Consider the following 27,680-nt stretch of genomic DNA (forward strand, 5'->3'; position numbering starts at 1 on the left):
ATGTGTAGTCTTGGAATATGGGACTATAATTGGGGATGTGAATGCCTTGATGTCTCCTTATTTTCCAGATCTGGGGATTGACATGCTGAACTTGTTCTTCCTAGAAAAATGTCTAAAGTAATTAATTATCTTTTGAATAGATTCTTTAATCTCAGCCCCAAAGTAAATTGCACTGTTGCTGAAATGTTCATTTATGTTCTTGAAGCTATCTTGAGTTACCAGAATTAGTGGGGGAAAATGTTCTAATCATCAGGGGAATCTTAATTTCTGGATAACTTAACTGTCAAGAGTTGGTATGTACATCTAATGATATGCCTTAAAGAACTAGTTATAGAGCTTGGCAAATAGTATGACTACATGTGATAAAATAGCATTAAGTAAGAAGTACTCAGAAGCTGTGCTCCAAATATTTGTAGGTGTAATCATTTGGAAAGATCACACTTTGATATGATAGCACTGTTTTTTGTGTGTGTGCAACGCCTTATTCTAAGGAAAGTAAGCCAATTTAGCAAGCTTTAACTCAGTGTCACAATGGCTCTGAACCAGATGCTACTGTAAGGGGAAGTAGCTTGCTGATGGACATTCAGCAAATGTGAGGCAGAAATGGAATTAGAATACCTGGCTTCCCAGACTTCAGTTCTAACCACTAGGCTACACGTGATTGTGTAATATCTGTCATATGCACAAGTGATTTTTAAATTCCCTTTTGGGAGAGAAGGGAAGGTGACCTGTTCATAAATATCATGCAACAAACTTAAATCCTCTGAATGGGTGGGATCTTCTACTCATTGTAAATGCTGATCAATAACTTTTTCTGGCCAAAACAAACCTCAATTGTTATCTGCACTACTGTTTATAACATTTGTAATATTAATGAGAATCTACTAGTGGTCTAAGCACTGGTTATGAAATACCTCACTTCCCTGGAACATCACTTTTAAATCCAGCAGGGTTTAAATCGGGTTTAAATCAGCTCTACACCTTTCAGAGTACGTAAATTGAATTTTGTGTGACTTGATTGAATATGGAGTCTCTCAGATAAGACAGGAATATCCATGTTCCTGACTCTTTGGCCAGTATGTGGAAGGTCCCGGAGCATTTGTGAGAGTAGAAGTTTACCCGTGCCCTGGACAAAATGCTCCCTCTCTTCCCATTCCCCCCTTCCCCCCCGCCCCCAGAAAGCTGTACAGCATGCTGAATGTGGCTGTGTTTCATCGGTGATACATGCATAGTTTACATAGTACCTTACAAACAGAAGAAGAATATCTCAGGTATGAGTGCCTGCCAGTTGACTCCTAGTAAGCTGTAATGGAAAAGAAAAAAATTTAATTGTTAGGAATTTAGCCTTAACTGGTTAGTGTCTGAATTTATAAAAGCTAAATAGATCCTTAACCCTGAAGCTTCTGTTTTGTAGACAAAACTCTGGGCTGGTGCGTGGAGCTAGCCACAAATTCAGAGCCCAGGTTTATGCCAGTTTAATATTTGATGGGTGGGCACTGGAGAATACCTGGTGTTCGGAGGTCATTGCTTATCTGTGATAACAATGTGTACGCTTAAAGGACACTTTCTATTGAATTTGGCTTAAAATCTAAGTGGCTTGTGTGAGAATGGAGTAGGAGAAAAGAATCTTCTACAAACTTAAGACCAATAGAAGTGATTGCATACGTTAAATCCAGTAGTGTTTATAATCCAAACAAGTCAAAGTGGATAGGAACCTAAAAGAAAAATAGAATCCAAGTTTTTTTTGTTTATTTTTTAAGTCAGCTTTCATGGAGGAAGAATTCAAAAAGTAAACAATCAAGATAAATATCAAAAAGTAAACTAGATGTTTAAATTCTTCTAATTTCATAGAAGGGACCGTTGTGATCATCTAGTCTAGGGGTGGGCAAACCTTTTGGCCCAAGGGCCACATCTGAGTATAGAAATAGTATGGCGGGCCATGAATGTTCATGAAATGGGGGTTGGGGTGTGGGAGGGGGTGAGGGCTCTGGCTGGGGATGAGGACAAGAAATTAGGAGGTCAGACTGCAGGAGGGGGCTCCAGGCTGGGGCAGGGGTGGGGTGCAGGGAGGGTGAGGGCTCTAGCTGGGGGGCAGGCTCCGGGGTAGGGCTGAGGATGAGGGGTAGGAGGGTGCTCTGGGCTGGGCCCGAGGAGTTTGGAGGGTGGGAGGGGGATCTGGGCTGGAACAGAGGCATGGGGGGGTGAGGGCGCTGGCTGGAGGTTCAGGCTCTGGGGTGGGGCTGTGGATGAGGGCTTTGGGGTTCTGGAGGGTGCTTTGAGCTGGGACCAAGGGGTTCAGAGGGTGGGAGGTGGATCAAGGCTGGGGCTGGGGCAGGGGTTGGGGTCGGAGGGGCACGCTCAGGGATGCAGGTTTCGGGCGATGCTTACCTCAAGTGGTTCCCGGAAGCAGTGGCATAGCCCCTCTCCGGCTTCTGTGCACAGGCATGGGCAGGTGGCTCTGCTGCTTGCTGCCCTGTCTGCAGGCACTGCCTCTGCAGCTCCCATTGGCCACAGTTCCTGGCCAATGAGCTGTGGGGGTGGTGCTTGGGGCAGGGGCAGTGTGAGGAGCGGAGCCCCCTGGCTGCTCCTACATGTAGGAGCTGGAGTGGGGCCATGCTGCTGCTTTCTGGAGCTGCATGGAGTGGCCCCCGACCCTGCTCCCTGGTTTGAGTGCCGGAGTGGGGCAAGCCCCAGACCCCGCTCCCCCGTGGGAGCTCAAGGGCTGGATTAAAATGGCTGGTGGGCTGGATCCGGCCTGCGGGCCATAGTTTGCCCATCCCTGATCTAGTCTGACCTCCTGTATAAAACAAACCATAGAACTTCCCCAAAATAATTTCTACAGCATATCTTTTAGAAAAATATGCAATTTTGATTTAAAAGTTCTTGGTGGTGGAGAATCAACCTGTGGCCAATTATTTCAGTAGTCTAAGGTACTGCAAATAGTGTGGATGATTTAAATCTTCAAGTGGAAAACCTCAATTTAAAAAATTGATTTTAATGAACTTTTCCATTTGTACGTTAGTTATTTTCTATAGAAAGGTGCATTCTTATTGGTTTATAACCATTCAAAGATGTTGATTTACAACTAAGTAGAGCCTTTTCCCCTAGATTTGATAGATCTTTTTGCTACCTAGGAGAATACACTATAGTATACGTTATTTTAAGCAGTGATATACCTTTATATTTTCAGATTCTTCTTTATTAATTGTACATTTTAGTATGGCAGAAAATCAATGATACATTGCTTATTTAGTAGATAATTAACTTTTTGCTCATGATTTGTCAAGCTGAATGAGGATGGTAAATGGAATTTAATTAAACACACAAAACAGCATATACATTTAATTCTTACTAAACCAAACAAGTCCTTAATACACTACATAACCTGTTGTGCCATATTTATAAAGCTTGACCTTGAAAACTTGATGGTTTTTCCCCTAATTTTTTCTTTATGTAGAAAAAAGCACACTTCAACTTAAATTTTTGATAGAGGCTTCTGGATTTAACGTTTTTATTTAAATGTTTTGAGATTATAAGAAGTTTAGGCCTTAACATATTTTGTATTAAATTCAGATTTCATTTTAAACAGGCTTATTTTTTAAAAGAAACACTTATTATAATTTAAATGACAAAATAAAAATCTTAAATTTTTAAAAACCTGATTTTATCCACCCTCATTACAAGTTGTTTGCTTTGTTGGGTTTTTTTGTTTCTTTTTTGAGTAAAGAAATCCTAATGGATGGGTTATAGTAAAGTTATTGTGGAAACAGAAGTATCAATTTCCTGAGTTGGTGCCAAAATACTAGTGTGTGTGTGTGTGTCTATTGATACTTCTATTTCCACAATAACTATATATATATATATATATATATATATATATATATATATGGGCTTGGCAGAATTCTTTTTTTATTTGTTTTATAATTTTCAGTGGATGACATTGATTATTTTAAAGCATTTTTTTCAATTTTTATCAATTTAAATTTTCACAGTTGTGGGAAACTACGGGTAGGACAATTATTTAATGACAGTAGATGTTGACATTCAAAAAGTTAAAGCTTTATAACTATAAAAACACAAACTGTCAACATCACATTTCAAAGTATACAAAGTAAATATGCTTAAATAAAACTGAGTTCCCAAATAACATTTTTCACACTTTTCCAGTCTGTAAATTTTGATTGACAGAAATATTTTTTCATTAGTTTGCATGTGTATGGTGAAATTGACATTTACTGACATTTACCAATAAATATATAATCCTTACAAGCTAGAAAATATGTGATGAGTAATAATAAAAAAGTGAGATGTTGAAATGTTATCAATAATAACTTGTTATATGCTTCAAAGTGGAGTTGGTATCAGAATTCCCTCTTTTCACCAGGAAATGGCACTGAAGATATTGGAATTAAAGACACATTTGGATTTGAAGTACTGCAAACACAACATGAAGAAGTTAAGCAAAAGGTTAATTGCCTCTTTTTTTTTTCTTAATCTGCTGGTGTACTGGTTATTACAGCAATTTTTGGTGGTGGTTTAATTTGTGACCTTTGGATTAAGTCCTGTTTAAGGTATCTTTAATCACCGTGGTTAGGATGCTTGGATCTGCAGAAGGCCAGTCTGCTTAAAAAACAAATCAGGTTACTCTTCAGGAGAACAACTCTAGGCCAAATTGTGATTTCTGTTGTTTTTGGCTGAATTGAATCCATAATATCAGTGTTGTAAATCCACACTTCTTAAAGGTATGCTCTGCTTGCAGCTGAAAGAAATACAGGATGAAATCCTTATTAAAAATGGAGAAATTAAAATTTTGCGGGACTCAATGCTGCAGATGGAATGCACTTTGGAGGAACAGAGAAGATCATACATGCTATTGGAAAAGGAAAAAGATCAGACACTAAGTGAAAAAGAAAAGGAGTTCTCCAAAAAGGTAGCGTGTGTGGTTTGTTTTTTGTTTTGTTTTTTCTCCCTCTGTTATAGCTGTCTAACTTCTTATGTGGAAAAGCTCAATTGTTTGTAAAAAGAAAAGGAGTACTTGTGGCACCTTAGAGACTCTGAAACCTGTCAATTGTTTGTTTGTGACTTAAGCAAAATAGAATCAGTCATTACCTAATCAAGAGAAGGGCATTTATAGCAAACTTTCCTCTAACTTTTTTATCCAAATTATGGGATAACTTCCTCATAGGGGACAGTGGTGATGTTCTTCTAACAAATTATAGGAGTGTTGCACAAGTGGCTTTTGGAAGGACCTGGAATGTTCAAACTAGAATTACAGCCCCATAACTGAAAACTTATAAAGCATTGTATCTCTGTTTCTACAGCCGAACTCCAACTTTCTGTCTCTTCAGTTTTCCCCCAAAAGCACTGTGAAAGGTTGCTGCTGCTGCTTACCCCACTGCTCGGGTCCTCTAGTGCAGTCCTCCCTTGAGTAGCAACTAACTACAGTAACCATCATGATGAGTTTGCCTTATTGTACCAATGTTTGGTTGTGTTGTGTTGTATCTGATTCTCAGCTGGGATAGCGTACAAATGAACTGAGTGTTTTGGCTTAGGTTGCATTGAGTTAATAACTGTAGTTTTGGTGTAGTAGTATGGTAATCTATATGTAAGCGTGGGAAGGTTGGTGGTAGCTGAGCAAAAGGTGAATTATTAGCATAAACAAGTATCTTCACGGCAAAGCCCTTTTCTTTTGACACTGACTTGAAAGGGAAGGTTAACTTAAAGCTTCTCAATAGCAGTTGAAACTTTATGCCCTTGTCATCAATAGGTTTGCTCCTTGGTGACTACTTAGAGATTAAGGGTAGGTCTACGCTACCCGCCGGATAGCGATCGATTCCCGAATGCTCTCCCGTCGACTCCGGAACTCCGGCACTGCAAGAGGTGCAAGCAGAGTTGATGGGGGAGCGGCGGCAGTCGACTCACCGGCATGAAGACGCTGCAGTAAGTCGATCTAGGTATGTCGACTTCAGCTACGCTATTCTCATAGCTGAAGTTGTGTACCTTACATCGACTCCCCGCCCCAGCGTAGACCAGGACTAAGAAGATGATTAGTGAGATGCACACACAGAGACTTTAGTTTTATTAAGAGCATGATCAAGATAAGCAAAATCACAGAACTAGAAAAACAAGAATGACAGCAGAATTCACATCATGCATACTCATGAATCTGCGGATCTGTGGGTTCTCCTTAAGATGAGATTTAGCATTAAGGTGGTCACCAACCTGTTATGCCAAGGTCCTTCTGAGAGCTGGGTATGATTCCTTTTTAGCCACCTATTCCTTACATCCACTTATTTCCAAGACCATATTTGATTAAGTCTTGTCTTTTTGTTTATATTTTCCATTCCTGCTATTTATTTTTGGGACAACTGTTGTAAGCATTTGCACCGATAGATTGTTCTGTATGCAGTCCCGTTAAGGAGGCCTGGCTAAAAAAAACCTTTGCTGTCTAGACAATTTAACCACAAAATATATATATTGTTAACTCTTCTGACCAAGGTTACTTACTAATGCTAACTTGTATTAGGCCTAATGTGGCCTTATGCTAATTATTACTACCAGTAGGCCACAGGCTAAATACTAGGAATCAGACTCACTGCAAAGCCTACTTTAAAATGTTTGTTTCTTTGCTTATTCCTGTATGAATTATAGCATTAGTTTCATTTGCACTAATTTAGCAAACATCTTAACTCTTTCTAAGATAGAAATGATTATTCCTGATCTGAGCTTAAGTCATGCATCAAAGGTCAACAAACTCATGCTGTAACATCCCAATCATTGAAGGTTTTAAAGAATACGTTAGTCAAACACTGTCAGGATGGTTTAAGTATACTTAATTCTGCCACACCACTGGGGGGAAGGAAGCAGGGGATGGAATGGACTAGATGACCTATTGTGGTTCCTTGCAGCCCTCCATTTCTATGATTCTGTGTTTGTTACTCTTCCAGTTTATATAGTGTTTAATGCAAAATTACTCACTTGTATTCCTCTTTCAGTTACAGTCATTGCAGTCAGAGTTGCAGTTTAAAGATGCTGAAATGAATGAATTGAGAGCAAAACTTCAGAACTGTGAAAGAACTAAGCCTGTTAATCCGTCAGTTACAAATGCCAGGTACCAAATAGTTTTGAAAGACAGAAAATTCAAATGTGAATTATTTCATGTATGGAGTTTCATTAAACATTGCAGAGCAACTTCTCTGCTGGCATAACTCGATTGGTGTCAAAGAGCAAAGGTGTTGAAAATTGCAGTACACTAGCATTCTTTTGTCAAACGCAGCACAAATATCACATGAACAAATAAAGTGTATGAAAATTAGTTTCCCGGGGTATAAAATAACAAAGCTAAAGTCTGAAGTATAAAGCTCTGATTTAGTATCTTTTCATTGTAAAGTTGCTTCTAGCTAAAATGTGTCCTTTACTGTGAATTTTAAAACGTTAGGTTTATTGACATTTGTGTTTCAGGTTTATTCAAAGCATATTTTGATACAGCTCTAAAAATATTTATTACTCAGATTAAAAACTCTTCAGTTTTCCAGGGTCTTTTGTAAGGCCAAAGAGAACTCTTTCACTTAATGCATGGAAAATTTCTTTAATATGAAATGTTTTGAGTTCAAACTCTTACCATAGTGCATGCACTGTTGTCTGTAATCATTTAAAGGTCTAGAAAACATGACCTATGAGGAAAGATTGAAAAAATTGGGTTTGTTTAGTCTGGAAAAGAGAAGACTGAGAGGGGACATAACAGTTTTCAAGTACATAAAAGGTTGTTACAAGGAGGAGGGAGAAAAATTGTTCTTCTTAACCTCTGAGGATAGGACAAGAAGCAATAGGCTTAAATTGCAGCAAGGGAGGTTTAGGTTGGACATTAGGAAAAACTTCCTAACTGTCAGGGTGGTTAAGCACTGGAATAAATTGCCTAGGGAGGTTGTGGAATTTACACCACTGGAGATTTTTAAGAGCAGGTTAGACAAAGACCTGTCAGGGATAGTCTAGATAATACTTAGTCCTGCTATGAGTTCAGGGGACTAGACTAGATGACCTCTCAAGGTCCCTTCAAGTCCTATGATTCTGTGTTGCAGAAGTTCACCTAACATGGTACCTTTGTCCTCCATTAGCCTGGGAGGATGTCTCTCTCTTTTTTGCTCTGGTCCCCACCAGTCCCAGACACTTGTATGATGAGATTTTAAAGTTCCCTGTGCCTTGTTTGTTTTTAAATTGAGAGCTGGACCAGGACCCACATGTTTTACCTCTTGGAGCTGCTTGGGGGGGGGGGGGGTTACTCTAACTTTAATCTTGTAATATACTACGTGCCTGTACAGCCATAACTGGAGAGACAGTGGATTCATAATAGGAAGTTGTAGAGCACAGAAGACGAGATGCTCTCCTGTGAACTCTTCCACTGTCTTAACAGATTTTTTTTTTTCTGTTGACCTGCAGTAAGCTGACCTCTTCCCCCAACAAAATAAGTTTGACTTTTTCAGCCAGAATCCACATCTTGCATTGCCCAAAAAGCTATATGTATTTTGAGCTGGATCATGCTCTAGCTAGTTAAGTAATTCAAGTGTAAATAACATACACTAACAGTACTGTAAATACAGGTGGAAACGTAGTATGTTCGTGTATTTTGTGAAATAACTTATTTTATGATTTCACAGAGTGTTAGCAAACACTTCAAAATGTGCAATTTTGTCTTTGAATAAATTAGTACATAATACCTATATTATTAGTTAAATTAGTACATAATATTTAATAATTAAATAAATTAGTACATAATACCTATACTGTCGACTCTGCCTGCGCAATACCTATGACACATCAGAATTCATGGAAACTGATGTGTATTTTAAAAAAAGGTGTGATACTTCTTATTAGTAACATTCAGAAATTACCCCAAGTAGTCCTTTATCCAAGCATTTGATTTAATCTTTTAGCCCTAAGAAGAGTCCCTCCAGAATTGTAAAATTGGAAGGATGTTCTCTTCAGACTGGAAAAAAATCTTTTCCTACAAAAGAGACTTTCAGCGCTGACATGTCCCTTAAAGTATCCTGTTCTGCAGCAAATTTGCCTGCTGAGACTTCTTTGAACAAGGAGGGTAAGGCACTGTTTTTATAGCATCCAAAAAGTAGCTAGATGTAAAGCTTTGGGTTTCACTGTTGCTTGTATTTGTCTTGTATTGTATGTATGAACAGTTTGTAGGGCATTCCTTCACTTACCACAATAAAATACTCTGGCTTTCCACTCAAAAATTCTCTTTTCTTCTCCTTTGCAGCTATCTGTATTAACTCCCTCTGGCTGAAATTTGCTCTAGCCCTCATGTACAGTCTCAGGACCATGAATATTGCTCTCGGGCATGGTCTACACTGGGAGGGGGGGATAGATTGTCAATAGATAGCAACGTCAATGTAGCTGAAGTCAATGTACTTACCGCGCCGTCTTCACTGTGGTAAGTCAACTGCTGTCGCTCTCCCGTCGACTCTGCCTGCGCCTCTCGCCCTGGTGGAGTACTGGAGTCAATGGGAGAGTGCTCGGCGGTCGATTTATCACGTCTAGACTAGATGCAATAAATAAATAAATGGACATACCCTCAGTCAACTATGAAACTTCTGTTAGCACTAGTGGGAGTTTTATATTGAAAGGCATGGATTTAAATGTGCACGTTGCATAAAAGTGACGATGCTTTCTGCTCTGTCTTAATTTTTTAGGGAAGACTAGGGTTCTTCATGCACAAGCCTAGCATCCATGCTCTATTTGTGCTGTTTCCTATGACCAAAAACCTGGGGAAAATCCATGTTATCTCATTCCCAGATACTTAGTTCTTTCCTCTTGAATAATTACCTTATTTAACATCTCTTTCTGGATTTTTGGATTAGTACCTCTTGTTGTTTAATAGCCTAATATTTCTTTCCCTTCAAAAAGGAAGGGATGTATGTATTTTGTGTGTTTACTCTCAATGAAGGATTTGGAAGACTGTTTACACAATTATTACTTTTGCATGGATTTGGGGATTAAATACCATTAATAAAATTGTTTCAGTTGCTGGACACTGGAAGAGTACATGACTATTGGAGAACCCTACTTTGAGAAATCTGACTCTGCAAGATTCTCTCAATGAAGTAAATGGAATTACTCATTAGATTCTTTGTGAGAGTAAGGGGTGCAGGATCAGGTCCATACACCCAAACAGTGATTAAAATTTCATGTCTTCTAGAAGGTTGGTAATATGGCAAAAGTCTGCCAAAAGGATGTAATAGTTCATCTATCTCTTAAAAATAAATATTTAAAAAATGATGTAGATAAGTAAAGAATACTTTAAAAGACAATTTCATGCTGAGAAAACAAAGAACTAAATACAGTGGTGTAAAGTGAAGTAATGCACACGTGGCAGAGTCACAGATTAATGCTAGGAAATGATAAAGCTAAGAAATCTGCTCAGATCTGCAAATGGCCAAACGATCAGGTAACCTTTATGGGAGCATCTATGCTGAATCAGAGCAGTTGTCCATCTAGTCCAGTATCCTGTCACAAACAATGGGCAATACCAGCTGCTTTAGAAGAAAAGTACAAGAAACCTCGCAATAGCTGTGAAGTATAAATACTTACACATCCATTTCAAAACACTGGATCTTTAGCAATTACTGTTACAACACTCAATATTCTTGTTATCCATATAAATGGCTAATATCTTTTTTTGAATCTGGCTAAGGTTTTGGTCTTAATTGTAACTTTGGGCAAGGAGTTCCAGGGATATCTCTGATTACATAGTAAAGCACTTTGACAAGTGGAGAGAACTATAAAAGTGTTAAGTATTGTTGAGGACTGCATGGTCACTCTGAAAATCTAAGTTCACTTATATCCTCACTCCTTGACAACTAATGTTGACTGTCTACTAACTAATTTTTTTTTTTTCAAAAAATCACTGTGGAATGGTGATGTTGAACTAGCCTATGACTAAACTGTAGAGCAAAGGCACACTTTTTTTGTTGACTTTCTCACTGTCTAGTGCAGAGGGATGAATTATGGTTGCCACATCAGGATTAACTCTTGAGACTTTGTTTGAAATAACTGAGTTAAGGCAAAGTAATGTAATTCATAATTACACTTTTTTTCTCCAGATACTTACTAGCTATATCACAACTGTTATCTGATTGAATATGCATGTTGATTAAATACAGTTACAAATGTATAAGGAGCTGGTTTTACTACTTGCATGACTGTACCTTTTTGTTTCAGACAGTAAGACCCCGTGTCCTGAAACTGAACTTGTGACGCAAGAAGTGATGGAGAGAAATGTGACTTACAGTTTTGTTCAAAGACAAAACTCCCAAGGTAACTCTATCTTCTTAATTCAGAAATTAGGTGGCACCAGAGCCAGAAGCTGTCTAAGGAACACTGGGTATGCTTCTATTAAACAACATTATTATGTAGTGTATGAAGTACAATATTATTGTTCAGGAAGGTGGTGATGGAATAATGCTTTCGTTGTTAGGACTGGGATCGTAATCTAGAATTTGTAGGAAGATATTGTTATCCTATATTGATCTAACCTCCCTCAAAAAAATATTCACTTCGGCATCAGTGGAAAGATACGGATTGAAGAATTTCTGTGGTGTAATTATTTGGCCACCTCTTTCTTTGACTCCAAATCAATTGATGTAATGATTGCTTTTACAGTAAGTAGATATAGAAGAGAGGAAAGAATAGGTGTTTGTTCTTTTTGTTTTGTTTTTTTAATATAAGTACATACAGTAAGTGGATAGCAGCATCTCCAAGCCTTCAACACTAGGAAGCTACCAGTACACTATTTTATTCTGAGGTCAGGGTGGCATTATATCTGTTAACACCTAGTTTGGCTCTTGGATACTGTCCTGGGGGCCAAATAAGTAACTAGATAGAGTAGGTGTGTTACGAGGCCTTTGGCTAAGGCATTTTACTAAATTGAGATGCGATAGGGTATCTATGGATATGTTTCTGTGGTGATGACTATTGACATAAAAATGTAATTCATGTTTGGAGATCTGTTTCCATAATTAAAGTGAAAAAAATATTCCATATAAATCTTAAATTCACATTTTTGTTAGGTGTACCACAAATACTGTGTAGTCTGTTGGAGTTTAGATTCCTTGTTTCAGTGAGAGCCTTTTAGTTTCACATTTCAATGAACAGAAAAGAACATCCTAAGGCATTTATATATCTTTGCAGGTTCTGTGTTACTAAATGCACTGATGAAACAGCCTATTGCCCCTGGGTCATTACTAGGACTCTGTCATCTTCTTAGCAGCAACTCTGAAGTGCTACCTGGGTCTGTCTTGCAGCCTAACTTTTTCAACGCGTAAGTTTTTAACTGTTAAGGACTGGTAATGGTAATAATTTATCTCTTTACAGGGAGTACATTTACAGTACCTTTGAAGTTTATTTAAATATGAATGTGGGACAAAAACCTAAGTGCATAGGCCTTGTAGCATGGCTTACAAGATTATTTTGCTCATTTGTTTGCCTAACTGCTTTTTGTAGATCACTTTTCACTTGATGTACCAAAATTATTTTATCCTATGCTTAATTATTCTGGTAAACAATTCTGTGTGTTACTCTTGTTAACAGTGTCTTGCCAAACTTGTTTGCTCACAATCTCTCGATCTTGCTGTGTGATATTTGGGGGTTTTTGTACCTTACAAATGTTTTCTTTGATGTAATTATTCAGAGGTCTCTCAGTACATATAAAATTGAGTGACCATAAAAGTCTTGTCAAATTATGCTTCTAATCAATATTGCTTGTAATGGAGGACATTTATCTAAGAGTCTTCTTTGCACTGCAACTGTCAAAGCAGTTATATAAGTTCTAAAATGTTAATACTATAACTAGATGCCATATAAGTACTTAATGACATATACATTTTCAACTTTAAAGGATCTACAGTAATTCTTTGATGTGTATTGTATCTCTGGATATGAAAGGACTGATAATTTTAGATCCAGTTGTATTTTGGGGGCATATCTTGAATTTTTTTTTACACCTTTTTTGGTTTTTCATCACTCTGACTTCTAATTGTATAGAAATCAATTTCTCCTGTACTGAGATTAGCTTCTAAAGTATCTTCATCTTGGATAATTTGCTCTATAAGTATTACTGCTTTGTCTCTTTCCAAATATTGTGTTCCAAGCCACGTTGTCTTCAATACCATAGCCCTAACTATTTACATAAGTAAAGGCTGTGCAACTGATTTCTGTGAGCCACCATTGTTGTTGCTTCCCCCCAGCCTCTCCATTGTTCATTCTTACCTGCTATGTTTCCTGTGACCGGTTTTCTCTCCATTGCATCAGATTTCCTGCAATAACATCATTCTGCCTCTTAGATTGTTTGGAAAATATGTATTGTTTGTGTTCGTTTAGCCCTTCACTTATGGCTTCTACATATTACAAGATCTTTCTTCGCAGAAATTGTGCTGGATTCCTTTAAATCAATTTGGGCTTTGATTCTTACTGAAACCCTTTGATCAGTTGGTGACTTTCCCTATAACTAAAGCTAACATAGTCTCGTCAGTAAATGTCTCATTTGTTCCAGGCAGCGAGAGCCTCTTAAACAATTGCATTGTGATGCTTATCTTCAATTATTCACCAGCTCTCCTGTAGCATGTGAACTGTTGCTTCCCTCATTTATTTACTTCTATTGAAACGGTAACTGGTGGTGGTTTGTGTGTGAATGCATGTATGTAAAATTAGATAAGGGCATTAAGCATGTATAGCTCATAAAAGGTTGCTAAGGATTATAGCTCGGATGGATGAAAACCACATGACTCCAGTCATATTAATGCTATGATGTGTACCTGGAGGGAAGACTCGGGTTCTTCATGCACAAGCCTAGTATCCATGCTCTATTTGTGCTGTTCCTTATGACCAAAAACCTGGGGAAAATCCATGTTATCTCATATCCCAGATACTTTTTCTGACTGGTCACCACTTCCACAATAAATAAGACTTTTCCAGGAGTGCTTTCTTACTCCTTGTATAATAGTCCAAACTTCCTCCTCTTCCTTTTAAGAAATTATTTCCATGTTACACTCGTTACTGCAGAGTTTTTTTTTTTTTTTTAAGGCTCTTCAGTTTTTGTACAATTGAAGTATTCTAGCAGCTGAAACCATGTAAATGCTTGTATGGAATTTCAGGTTTCATAGTATGTGAGCATCCATTCCTTTGTCCACCACCTGATCATTCTGAAGAGAGGGATTGACAGTATCATAGTACTTGTATGCATCATCATCTGATCAGGACAAACTTGGGACAGGAAGTACTGTAGATTTAAAAGTACAAAAATGACTCTCTAAGGTGTATTTTACACGTTAGCAAAACTGTGTGTGTGCAATAATGAAAATGACTAGTTGGTTACATACGTTACCATATCTCCTGAAACCAGGAGACACCTGCATAGAGTTTAAATGTAAATTGTTCCTCTGCCAAAGACAATGGAAATAAATGATCAATGCAGCCATTTAATTTTACTGAACTTCATTGGCAATCCTGCTAAATAGTTTATCCAATGAACATTTACCATACTTTTAAAAAAATGTACAATAGAGAGAGAATTATATATAAAATTAAAAATGTATACGCTAATTCCCCACACAATCAGTGGGGAGGAAATGTCTCAAAGTCCCATTGTCAGTGTCAACAGATTAAGGATGCAAATGATAAAACAGTAATAACAGATTTTTTTTTAAATGTACGCCTAAAGTAGTGTAGGAGTAAGGGGTCTTTCAGAATATATTCTATTTTCTGTTTTGCAATTTAAATAAAACAGACTTGCATTTATTCACTGTGTAGCTGACTGAGACATTGAAAAATGGCCTTCCAGCAGCAACTCTACTGGGAGGACTAAAGGTAAGGTCAACTGTGAAGTTATGCTGCTTGCATGGTAGGGAAGGATGCTCTAGTAGAGCATTCTTTCTGCCACATGTGCATAAAACCGTGACTTAACTGTCTTATTTTGAAATTGGACATCTTAATACAATTCATTTTTCATATTACATACAGAACATGAATAGCCAGAGGTTCAAAGGATATGTATGCATCGTCATTTTGCTGCCTTTGGTACACTGCATGTTTTGAACTATTTCATTTTGTTTTTTACTAGAGGATCTACAGGAATATCCAGCATCAGGACAACTTATTCTCAGGATGGAACTCCTTCTTCTATTGCTGCTTTAAGAGAAGCTCAAAAACTTGCAATAATGGCATTGAACTTGATTGCTATGGATGAAGGATCATCCGAGGGAGACCTGGCAGAAAGTGAGAGTGGACTGTTCCTTCTTAAACGCTTTAAGATCCCAGGTGCAGTGCATCTTCTACCTCTAGTGGAATACCATATCAGTGCATACTGTCAAGCTCTGCAGTTGTCTTCAAAGTCAAGAAACAGTCCTGAAAATCAATCAGTTAGTTCTTCTAGAACTAACTCAAATATAATATCAAGTACCGAGGATTTTAGATCTACTCTGCAAGAGACTACAATTACATCTCTAGGTGTTCTTTATTACTTGGTATATTACAGCTGGGATGTTGTTTATACATTACTATCTTCTGAAGTGAAAAAAGTGTCTGAGATGGAGAAGAACATGGTGTGCAATAATCAATCTGATGATAAAAAAGAAAATTCCAGACCACAAGGCCAAACTGGAGAACTACAAGATGCTGCTAATAATGACCAATCCCAACATTCTTTGTTTAAAAAACTGCTTCAGCTGTTAGCTTTGTCTTCTACAGCAACAGGTTCCCAGACAGACAGTATCATGAATCAAAGCCTAAAGGTTTTGGTGAAACTAGCTGAGAATTCAACAGTTGAGTTACTAATAAGGTAAAAGACAGCTTGAGAATGTTTTAGAAAATTATTCCATGCCTTTTGTTTTACATTCCCAAACAGTTCCTATTTTCCTCCGCAAAACTGTGATTCACACAGATTTCAGCAAAATGTGTTATGTACGTGAGAGGATCACAGATTCCTCTCTGCTGCTGCCTCTAATAGCAACTGAGGATACACCAGTGCCTCCGTTACTCATGAACATGATAGGTTCCCACAAGCAGTAAAACTGAACTGATTCTGCTAAGCTTACACTTCACAGCTGCTGTTGCCCCAGTGGGAAATTATCCCATCTGTCACTGGCAAGTGAGAATTTTTCAAGCCTTTGTCATAGTCATAATACCCCTAAACGTGTTCCGTTATATGATCAGAGTCAGTGGTAAGTATGTACAGAACGCAGACATCTTGCTATGTGGTTTGTGAACAAAATCTCACTTAATAAATGAGTAAACCTCTAAAATAATTTGGACCTGCAAGTGATTGTACGGATAACTGCAGGTTCAGTTTTAGAGGGTGGATTAGAGGCCCCTTTGAAAATGTACCTCAGTGAGTTTATTTATGTGGAGTGTTTTTATTTCTTCTGACCAAATAGCTTTTCTCCTAAACTTGAGAAATAGCTGCATAACAGACCTGTGTTTTATCTGGTGTGACAGTGTCCGGCCAGATGGCTATAGGAGAGTAATAGAAGGAAGATATATTAGCCCCAGGCTAAGTAGGTCCCTTTTCCCTGGATAAGGTAACAGGGAAGGTTCCAGAACAATGAGGAACCTTCTGGAGACAATTAAGACAGGCTGATTAGAACACCTGCAGCCAATCAAGAAGCTGCTAGAATCAATTAAGGCAGGTTAATCAGGGCACCTGGGTTTTAAAAAGGAGCTCACTTGAGTTTGTGGTGTGCGTGTGAGGAGCTGGGAGCAAGAGGCACTAGGAGCTGAGAGTGAGAACGTGGACTGTTGGAGGACTGAGGTGCACAAGCATTATCAGACACCAGGAGGAAGGTCCTATGGTGAGGATAAAGAAGGTGTTGGGAGGAGGCCATGGGGAAGTAGCCCAGGGAGTTGTAGCTGTCGCACAGCTGTTCCAGGAGGCACTCTAGACGGCTGCATTCCACAGGGCCCTGGGCTGGAACCCGGAGTAGGGGGCGGGCCCGGGATCCTCCCAACTCCTGGTCAGACACAGGAGGAGTCGACCTGGACTGTGGGTTCAGAAAAACGGCCAAGCTGAGGGCTGCCGTGAAGCTCCAAGGCGAGCAAATCTGCCAATAAGTGCAAGACCCACCAAGGTAGAGCAGGAACTTTGCCACACTGTTTAGAGCAGTGGTGGGCAACCTGCGGCCCGTGGACTGCAGGTTGCCCACCATGGGGGCTACAGTCTCATGTCCACATTAGCGTTTAAAATCCTGAGTAAAATGATTTGCTTCCTAAAGTCGTTGTGTTTCCAATTCCTAACTCTGATTTTCTTTTAAAAGTTTTTGGCATTTGCTAACTAGCCAGATGCTGCTTCGCTGTGTGTGTCCTGAGACCCCTTTGTCTGCTGTCCATCTGACTGTGCGGCTGTTGGCCATGCTTATTCATCACAAGAAGCTAGCTGCTCAACTTTGTTGTCATTCAGGTAGGAGAGAAATTACTTATCATCTTTATCATCATTCTTAAACATCCTATTTATGAAGCTTAGTTGAAAATATTTTTATAGGTGTGAATTATGGGTGTTTACATAAGTCTTACGCCAGTTCTTAACTCAGAAAAGCAAACTATGCAGAATTATATGAGAACTGGCTAGCTGGTGCTAGTTTTCAACAATCTGAAATTTTAATAACCATGTGGATTCTCTTGGCTATTTTCCAGGTCTGCTTTCAAGATTTTGAAAGTTTAATATGGAAAAGTGCCACTGAGAAGTAAAAATCAATTTCCCTCTAATTGGTACCTGACCTTAAATGACATTGTTGGTCTCTGGGGCTTTGGGACTCTAGACACATCACAAATGTCAAGTAGAAGGTCTTTTTCTAAGAGTCTACCTGATGGTGGGATTCTGAATAGCAGTTCCCCAAAGCCATGTAAATTAACTATTGAAAACTACAACAGACATATATGGTCTAGTGCAGAATGTACTGAAGTAGTATTTCTGATGTAATGCTTAGTAAAGGTAGCTGCATCGAGTGGATTGATTTAAATGACTGATTTTAATCATGATTAAAACCAAGCCGGAAACCTTGGTTTAAATCTGTTTTTAATTGTGTTTTGCATTGATATATATATTTTTCCCAAAGAAAAGTTTATTCTCATTGATTGGTAACCATTAAAACATACTGATTTGCAATTAAATGTAGCCTGTCTGGTAAATTAGGTGCTTTTTTCCTAACTAGGAGGTTGCACTATACCTATACACATTTATTTAAGCAATTATGTAGCTTAACTTAAATCTACTCAGATTCTTAATTTTTCCATCTTTTATTATGTTAGAAAATTGGTGAATGATATATTTCTTATTTACAAGATGGCTACTGCTTTACTTCCAATTTTGATCAAGCTCTATTTGGATGGAAGTTCAAATTCCATTCAAAATGCACAAACAACATTTTAATTTCTTTTATTAAAGTGATTGTTAATGTGCTGGATACATAAGAAAAATGTTTATCAAAGCATGTTTTTCATTTAAAACTAACTCATTTATTAAACAAAGGAATTATTATCTGTAGTTAGTGAATTGAACTGATTGTTTCCTTTCTCCATGTCCTTCAAGATATTAGAACTAGTAGATCTCATCCTCACACACCTAGTTTGTATTCATGGATTGGAAAAGGGAAAACAAGCTTTCCTGTTTTTCAACTCCTAGTTGATTTCTTACCTTTGAATGAACTAGTCATTACACTGAACTAGTTTAATAAACTGAAATGAAGAAAATATTCTCTCTGCACCTGCAGAAGAGGCTACTTCTGTCAAAAGCTGATTTAGCACTTCAACAAACTCTGATTCCAGGTGCTTAGCCAGTAACTTTCACCAGTTTAGTGGCTTGACTTTTTTTTTTTAAATTCAGCAGCAAACATGTACTGCTTAACATTATATTTATATTTCATTTAAACTATTGTAATAGAATTATAGTAAGCTTAAGTGTTAGCAGATTGTCAATTTCAGTTTTTTTAATTGTAGATTTTTATCCACCCTTAAGTTTAGCTTTGGACTAGAATTAATGGAACTGCTGGCTTGGTGAGCAATTTGTAATGGATTAGCTAAAAAGGCAACAGACAAATAATGAACATCCTTGGTTTGACTCAAAATGAAGCTGGCTCTTAAAACCCCACATCTTAGAAAAGGGAGATTGACCAACAGCCAATTTATTGGTAAAATGATACCTTCCTGCCTTTTATAATATTAAAAGAAAGGTTCAATCTAGAAACGGAGTGACAATATATCCAGATTAAACACGCCATCTTTCTTCAGGTTGACCCCAGTGCATGCACTGCCCAAGGCCCACCCAAACTGCTTTCATTTCTTCAAATATTACCCAGAAAAATTAAACACAATTCCCTTTTTTTTTTAAAAAAAAGGAGGGGTTGTGGGGGAGGGTGGAACTAGGCCAGTTATTCTCTGCTAACCAATGGAAGCAGGCTTAACCAATGCTCTGAACTGCTTCTTAGACCTCCAGTTAAGATTAATCTATCAGAAAATCATGGAAGATGCAGTGGATCCCTATTGGATTGTTCTAAGTGGGTGATATTAAGTTAGACAATTGTTGATACTGTGATTCATCAGGTGTTAATTTAACTCATATGCTCTGGCAACGTTCCTACACTTATATGTTTTGGGCAGAATTTTAATTAGAGATAAGTTTTTCCTGTCAAAATTGTTACAAGCAAAACATGTAATTTTAAACCTAATGGGTATTAATTGGCAGCTGAATAAATATGAAAAACTTGATTCAGCAGAGCATTAATAATTCTTAAAAGACTAGTGCTACAAAAATGGAAATCCAAAAAGCAACCAACAATTGAAGATTGGCGTAAAGACATCATAAGTTTGACTATGATGGAAATACCACAACAAAAATACCCCTCCATCCCCAAAATTGTCAGATATGGGATGCTTTCCTGGAATTATCTGAGTGATCCTATTAAATGTGTGCCCCCCTCGTCTCCACCTCTTTTCTGCCTACTTCCTTTCCTTGTCTTCTCTTCCCCCTCCTCTGAAGTTTTGTTTGTTCTTCTAATATTTTTTTCAGTTTCTCTGTACATTAAAAAGAATAAGGCAGAATACGATTTTAAAACAAATTTGATTTTTATAAAGAAATGTTGTTTGCAAACTGTGTAATACAAATAATTTATTTATATTTTAACTATTCCTATTATATATAAACAAATCTTTCAAGTATAGGTTAAGCTAAGATAGCAAATGGTTAACACATCATGAGAAGTTTTATATTATGGGGGGGGTACTAAAAAAAAAACAACAAAACCTGTCAAACTCTTATCCCAGTCACTATACCCTCCTTTATCTGTCCTGATAGATAAATGCCTATGTAACTCATCCTCGGCAAACTATGAAGAAGCCCTGAAGAACTTACTTATCTTTACAGCAACTGTGATTCTTAGAGATTTTTCTGTCCTGTATGAATTCCACTCTTGATGTACATGTGCCAGAGATGGGAACCTTTGGCCCATGCCTGCGCCTTAATTTTCCTTGCTCTATGCTTGGGTATAAAAGGATGGAGAGAGGCCAACTCCTTACCTTCCATAATGAAGAATGAACTGCTAGCAGTGTCCTTTGCGTAGCTCCAAGTTCCAGGACCTATTCCAACATTTTAATTTATCTAGGTATTTATGGTCCCTTCACCATAGTGTCAGAATGCCTCGCAATCTTTATCCTTGCAGCACCCACATGAGGTAGGGAAGTATTATCCCCAACCCATTTTACAGATGATGATCAGAGGCACAGAGAGAGTGAGTGATTTGTCCAGGGTTGCACAGGAATTGAACCCAAGTCTCATGAATCCCAGCCCACAAGTACCCATGAGCACCAAACCACTGGGCTATCCTCCCTCACCAGGAGAAAAGATATTTGTATCAACAAACAAACTACTTAATAGAAGAATTAATTAAATTTGTTTAAATATAATTTCAGAAACCTGTCTTCTTCTTGCACTGTACATGTATATTACTTCAAGACCAGATAAATCCGCATCTGAAATGCTTTGGCTTCAGCTGGAACAAGAGGTAAACAAAGACTTTCTTTTCACATGTGCTTGCTTGTTGTTTCCTGATAATGGAGAAAGTGTCCCGTACTGCCCAAGAGTCAGCCTTGTAGCTGATTTGGTTGTGACATTGAAGTTATCTGCTCTGGTATTAAGAAATGAAACTTCTGTTTTCAGGAAGAGCTATTTGAAATTTTTAATTAAGCTGTAACTATTTTTACAGCTGTTCTCAGCCATGTTCTTGTGGACTATTAGTATGAGTAGGAAAGTTTTATTATGTGATTATATATAATAGAACCAGTCTGTTCCAGACAAACAGTTCTCCATACAGAAAAGTGAAAAACAAACTTGTTCATAATAATAGAAGTACTAATATGGAAAAGCTGGTCTCCGATTTGTTGCTGTAGCACTTCTGTACTGACATACAGTAATGGCTTGCTATGTAGGCTACTGTCCTTTGTTCCTTTAGCATTGTAAATTCTTGGCATTTATTTGAGCTAAAACAGTCAACTTTGAGTCTGTTCTTAAACTTCAGCATGACCTTACTTATTTTTTGATTGTGCTGCTGTCAATGTAACTTTAACATTAATTTTCAAGGAAGCTGGGGTTTGGGTTTTGTGCACTGTGAAGATTGAATATATTCTATTTTACCACTACCTACAAACACTGGCACCCTTTATCTCCAGTATTGGAGAGATTTTGCTTGCTAGTCAGAAGGAGGATCAAAATGTAAAGTAGCATTGGAAAACTGTTATGTTAGATTTGTACAAAACATCTACACAATGTTAGTTATAAAAAACTCAGGAATCCTTGAAACTAGAAATGAAATGCCATTTCCACTTTATTTGCAGCATAATCATGTTTGCTTAATCTCCAGAATCCTAGTTCTCAGTGTAATGCAATCTGCATGTTTTTATATTAGACTGTTAGATTCCTGACTAAGTGTGTGTGCTGCTCCAGTCCATCAATTTTACTACTTGGTACAGATTGCCAGTGCAGCCTCGAGGTATGTAACTAGAGCTGTTTAATTAAACATACTAAAGAAGACACGTTCCACTTAACATTGTTATAGTAACAATATACATTGTGATTTAGGAGTGTTTAAAAGATGCCTTCTAATATGAAGCTTGAATTTCTCTGCTAGACTATGCCCTGAAACTTGGACACTTGCTATGACTGACTCCAGTAAAAGTCATAACAAAATAACAGAAAAACAAAATTACCTATTAGAAAACAATCTCCTATATGACTCTTTCTTCTGCAGGTAGTCAAGGCGCTTATTATAATGTTGCATAGACAATGGGTGAAGGTTAGAAGATCTGAGAGCAACGTGAGTGCGTATAGAGAACGAATTATTCAGTTTTTACGGGACACTGTTTTGCTCTTACATAGTCTATCTCAAAAAGATAAACTGTTTCATGAACATTGCCTGGAAGTTCTCCATCAATATGATGAAGCCATGCCTGGTGTCAGAGCCATCCTCAAAAAAACTCCAAATTTGAAGGCCTCTGAAGGTAAGGTCCTGGCTGAAACTAAAGGTGGTTGGTTTTTTTTGTTTGTTTTTTTAAAATCAAATGCACAAAACCCATTCTTACTATTTTACCATTCTCAGGAGCAACTTTTCATGGTTTTTATTGCTGCTTGAATTTGGGGTAGGGTTTAGTAAGAAGATCCAATTATTTGCCTTCTTGCAGAATGCTGCCTATGACTCCAGCATGTTTTACTGGCCTTACATAAACCTCTGTGTTCAAAGATAGATGTAGTTCTTAATGAATCTGTCCCTCACCAGACACCAAATAATGAATTCTACTTAAATTTTGAATGTACATCTTGTAACTGATGCTGACATCAGTTGCCTCCCATGTTAGGATCTAGAAATCCACTGAACTAGTAGTTATGCCACAATATTGAAATTATCTGCTGCTGGATCTCAGTGCCTGCTTCATCAATTTCACTCTCTTCTCTTCAGGATTGCTTTCTTGCACTTAGGACCGCAGAGCATGCAGGCTTTCTTGAAGCCAATATCATCTCCTCTGCCATTGCTGAACAGTTGTCTGCATATTCCTGCTCCTTAATATCCATTCTTACCAAATGAGAAGTGTTCGTTTTCACGAGCTTACATAGTGGAAATGTTGAAGTTCTTTCTACATTTCCATGTAACACAATGTTGTTTCTCTGCTGCCAGGGTAGTGGCTTTTTGAAGGTATAACTGTTTTATTTTGTAAACTATGAAAATTAACCCTAAAATACTGTACATACTATAAATAGGTAGTATTTTCAACAGGTAGCTAATATTTGGAAACAGCTAAATTTAAGGGGCTTTTTGAAGCAGTTCTTGCCTCAGGTTGGGTTTCAAAATGTTTTTGTAAGTGAAAGTTCATCGAACACAAACACACACGTTAACAGAATACTTCACTGGATCAATCATTCTGAACTCTGTCAGGATAGCAGTCTTTTAAAAGGTGTTCTTGGTGGGGGGCTGGAGTGGGGGGAGGGGACTTCTGGAGCGGAGTATTATTGTTTCCTTTAATACATAATGCTCATTTGTGTTCTTAACCAAAATTAATGTGTTTATGTTTAAATACATTAACTGAGGAATTTGATGTTTAAAATTAAGTTCTGACATTCATTTGTAAAATAATATTCTGTTTCAGAGCTGGCTTTGGATGAGTTGTATCCTCCTGAGCCAGAAGTAGATGATCAAGAAATGGACTGCAGCTAGTAATTCAGCAATAATCCACCCTCATCTGAATTCTTGTTACTTAGCTTTGTTACCAATATACATGTGTGAAATATAATCTGTGTGTGGTAAACTTTTAAATTAATGGTGTGCTAAAGATTAATTACTGTCACTTAAGTGTAGCATGACTCAAATATAAGTTTGAAGTTTTTTTTGACTATTTTACTTAATTGCCAGCTAAATTTAGCATAATGTATTTTGATATCAAAAATCTTTTTGATACTAAGAAGAGAATTAAACTTAAATCTTGTTTTATTACGTATTTTTGCAGTGTGAAAATACTTAACTTATAAGTGACATGGAACTAAACTTGGCACAAACATGCTGTGAATGAAGTGAAAACTTCAAACTGTCACACTTTCCAATTAACTGTAATTAAGTCTTTATGGTGTTGAATGTACGGAGTCTCAAGATCATTGTAACTTTACCACGCAAGACTTTTTTTTTTTTTTTTTTTAAAGTGTGGTTTTTTTCATATGCTATTTTTATTCAGTGTTTTGTCTAAATGACTGCATTTTGTGTTTGACAGACTTCAAGAATTTGCTCATTCTTATAACGGTAGTGACTTTAGTACTCTGATTTTAAAATATATGTATTGCATTTACATAGTTGACAACTTTTGCCTTGAAAAAAGGGTATTAAAACCTACTGTGCCCCTGCACCTATGACTAATAGTCATCTATGTTTCTGAATTTCATAGCGGGCAAAATCTACGAACACAGACATGGCAAGGTGAAACCAGTGAATTTCAAACGTTTAAAAAAAAAAAAAAACAGCAGCAGCAGTATGTCATCTTGTTTGAGGGTGCAAAGATGAGGCAGTAGATTTGGGAAAAATCCTACTTTCTCCAATGGATTCATCGTGTGTGCATTGCTGCTTTTGCAACATTTGATACTATCTGCCGCAGTAAGTGTGTGTTAGGTCTTCATCCTATGATGGAGCAACACTTAGTGGAGCAATGGAACTTTGTTTAACATTTTATACGTGCTGAAGCCATTGAATGGCTATAATCAGTACAAATCCACTGCATCTTTACTGAGAGGGGGGAAAAAGGTTTATACTGTTGTGGTAGCATCACCTGTGCCATACATGCTTTAAAGATGAGATTTCTGATATGGTTTATATTCTGTTTATCTTCCTAGAGCTAGAATAGATTTAATTTAAACTGTATGGAATAAGGTGGTTTTACAGATGTTTTTCAGAAGTTTAAATAAGAGATTCTACAGACCTGGAGCTTAGAAAATGAAATAAATGCATCTCTTCCCCCTGAAGAATTACAGTTAAATTACCAATCCTTTTAAAATGCACAGAACTGAAAAGGTATTCAAAGCTAAATCAGTGGAGGTGTGTATCTAACAAAGTAAGGTCAAACACAACTCTATGGCATGTCTCTGTTTGTAATGTGTTAAGTTGGTAATGCTGCATCTTCTCAATTCCAAAAATTCAGGGAATATTCTAGGTAGCAACAGACATAACGCTGTAGATTTTTGTGCAGATTAAAATGGGGAAAGCCTGCTCTATGTGGAAAACCAGGTCCCTTTACCTGCCTGGGGAAAGTGCTAAAGGTATAAGAATATCTTTGCTTCCTATGTACATTACAGCCAGCCATTTAACTTGCTGGAGGTGGGGTAGGGAGTGTGTTCCTAGGCTGGTCTCTAACAGACAGAAGGTGGCCTTTATATCATGGCTGGTGGAAAAGCGGGAAAGCACCGTGAGGCGAAATGGATACCCAGAAGGAGTGGAAAGAAGAGTGGAAGTGGGGGAAGGAAACGGGAGGCAGAGTAAAGAACTGAGGAAGCGGTGTTGGGGGAGCTAGGCTTATGGTTGGAATTATGTTAACTTAGCAATGGCAGTTGCAGACCCCTGTAGTGAGGAGGGAATCAGGGGCCTAGGGGTGGAGGTAAGGGGGCGGGAGGTGGGCAAGTTCACAGACCTCTGTGGTAGAAAGGAGGAGCAGTGTGTGTATGTGGTGGCGGGGAGGGGGGGGGAGTAATGGAGGAAGGCAAGAAGCACCTGCTGAGTGCAATGCACTTGTCCTGCTGAAACCTGTCAGCTGTGAGACCCTTTTAGTAGTATTTCTGTTGTCGTGCTTATGCCCTGTCATTCAAAAACAGGCAATGAAAGCATTGGTAGAGTCAGGGGGCATGGTCTAATTCTAGCACTAATGTGGTGGGTGGGCTCACTGAGAGTAAGGGCAGAATTTCCATTTTAAATAAAGGCCTTCATCACTGCCCTCTTTTGGTGGGGTAATGATATAAAAAGCTAGTATTTACACTAGTGCTAGTGGTTGGATACTAGTACTCCCTTATTCCTCCATGTGCAGCGGAGACGGTTACTGCCCTGCAATTGCTTCTTTCTCAATTGTTCCCCTGTTACCCGTAGCACCTTCTCTTCTCCATGGCGGGGCATGGGCTGGAGCTGGCAAGCTTGCCAAAGGGCTCTAGAGCTTTCACTTTCAGCAAGGAAGTAAAACATGTTCCAGTCCCCCACGGACAGATTTGAAACATCTTCTGCAGGGAAGCACTTGCTGGATTGGCCCCGTTTCAGCTCCTCCACTCATGAGTACAGCCAAGCTTCTCAGCGTGCCAGGCTCTGTGAAGCAGCATGCCTGAGCCCTAGCAGTGCTGCAGAGGGAGGAGTTTTGTGCCTTACACCAAAGTTCAACTATTTAGTTCCTGAAATTATTTTACACCCAACTGGTAACCTTTGACCAAACATACAGGTACTAAAATTAAGATATGGGAGGGTATCCTTCAGGGGATCTTACACCAACTGTGCAGGCTCCTGTCCAGTAGATTGGTGGGAGCCAGGCAGAGAAACCTATTCTGTGTTTTGCAGACTCTTGCCCTCCTACAGTGGTATGAGGGGTTGTCACCTCCCGGGTGCAGTCTGGGAGCCCTAGGAACTGCTGTACCCCTCTAACCACTCTGCTCACACTGCTTTGCTGGAGATAAGAGGGCCTGGTGAGGCTGGCAGTTAGCACCACACACCCAATTGAGTTACCTGGGTGCTTTACTCTAAGCCACTCAAAGACAGACAGCCAATTTCCTAGCTCCCCAAACTTGTACCCCCTGCTAGAGTATAAACCCAGAATTATATAATCTTATGCTGCACAGGGATTTGTACAAGGTAGAACTCATTAATAAAGTTTGCCTTCCTCTAAACGTGGGAAAGGTATGCAGCAACCGTTGCTCACAGAGCTGAGATCCTCCCCAGACACTTCACTTAAAGGCACACTAGTTTAGATAAAGCTTAAAATAAGTTTATTAACGACAAAGAGAGATTTTAAGTGATAGCCAGCAGATTGTTGGGGACACTGGGGCATGGCCACTAGGTAACTTGAGGGGATGGAAGACCACGAGTGTCGATGAAGCCCCTCGCACTAGGCCCAGGTGTCCTTGGCCCCCCCCTCCCGCCTGGAGGCACTCGCAGCAGCTCTGCGTACTAGGCCCAAGTGTCCTTGGCCCCCCCCACCCCCGCCTGGAGGCACACACAGCAGTTATGCTGAGAATCTGCAACAATATGTTGCAGAGTCAGACTGCCTGAAACTAAGCAAGGCCACACAGGGCAGATATGAAAGAACAATGCTGAATAAAGCAGCTTTATGTATAGTTTAATAAATGATACAGGGAACTAGCTGGGAACTGGATTGGCTGGCTATATGGATACTTGGGGCAGCTTGCTATTGGATAAGTATGCTGAAAAAAAGGATGTATAAAAGCCTGTGTAATTTCCTGCTCTGTGTACAGGATTTGAAATTCAAATCTCCCTGTACCTATTTGAAGCTTCAAATAAACTTTTCTGCTTCTCCACTCCATTGTGATTATTGGGTATAGCACACCGGGTAACGAACCACTCAAGCCGTTGTTCAGCCTCTCGGCACTGGGTGCCGGCAACAGCTTTTGGCGTCCC

At 38.5% G+C, this 27,680-nt stretch overlaps 1 protein-coding gene and 1 long non-coding RNA gene across 6 annotated transcripts in view; one reads left to right on the plus strand and one right to left on the minus strand.

Annotated features, from left to right (window-relative positions):
• Positions 1–25,656, plus strand: part of ATRIP (ATR interacting protein) — a 28,922-nt gene extending 3,266 nt beyond the window's left edge. For 4 of the 5 annotated variants that reach the window (XM_084633070.1, XM_084633071.1, XM_084633067.1 and 1 more), the window contains exons 3-14: positions 4,385–4,467; positions 4,760–4,930; positions 6,996–7,111; positions 8,931–9,091; positions 11,230–11,325; positions 12,199–12,328; positions 15,125–15,841; positions 17,313–17,455; positions 20,959–21,050; positions 21,951–22,034; positions 22,293–22,542; positions 23,683–25,656. In XM_084633070.1, coding sequence (XP_084489196.1) covers positions 4,385–4,467; positions 4,760–4,930; positions 6,996–7,111; positions 8,931–9,091; positions 11,230–11,325; positions 12,199–12,328; positions 15,125–15,841; positions 17,313–17,455; positions 20,959–21,050; positions 21,951–22,034; positions 22,293–22,542; positions 23,683–23,750 — 2,111 coding nt within the window. In that variant the 3' untranslated portion in view covers positions 23,751–25,656. The remainder of the gene's footprint in view (positions 1–4,384; positions 4,468–4,759; positions 4,931–6,995; positions 7,112–8,930; positions 9,092–11,229; positions 11,326–12,198; positions 12,329–15,124; positions 15,842–17,312; positions 17,456–20,958; positions 21,051–21,950; positions 22,035–22,292; positions 22,543–23,682) is intronic. The other variant, XM_084633068.1, reaches the window with a different exon arrangement.
• LOC311523291 lies at positions 6–9,552 on the minus strand. The gene is made up of 3 exons (XR_014712305.1): positions 9,425–9,552; positions 6,979–7,032; positions 6–1,303 (listed from the first exon to the last, which is right to left on the minus strand). It is a non-coding gene; the product is annotated as an uncharacterized lncRNA (long non-coding RNA).
• Positions 25,657–27,680: the final 2,024 nt, after the last annotated feature.

The sequence above is a fragment of the Lepidochelys olivacea genome, assembly GCF_965140295.1.
Source record: "Lepidochelys olivacea isolate rLepOli2 genome assembly, chromosome: 7".
NCBI lineage: Eukaryota > Metazoa > Chordata > Testudines > Cheloniidae > Lepidochelys > Lepidochelys olivacea.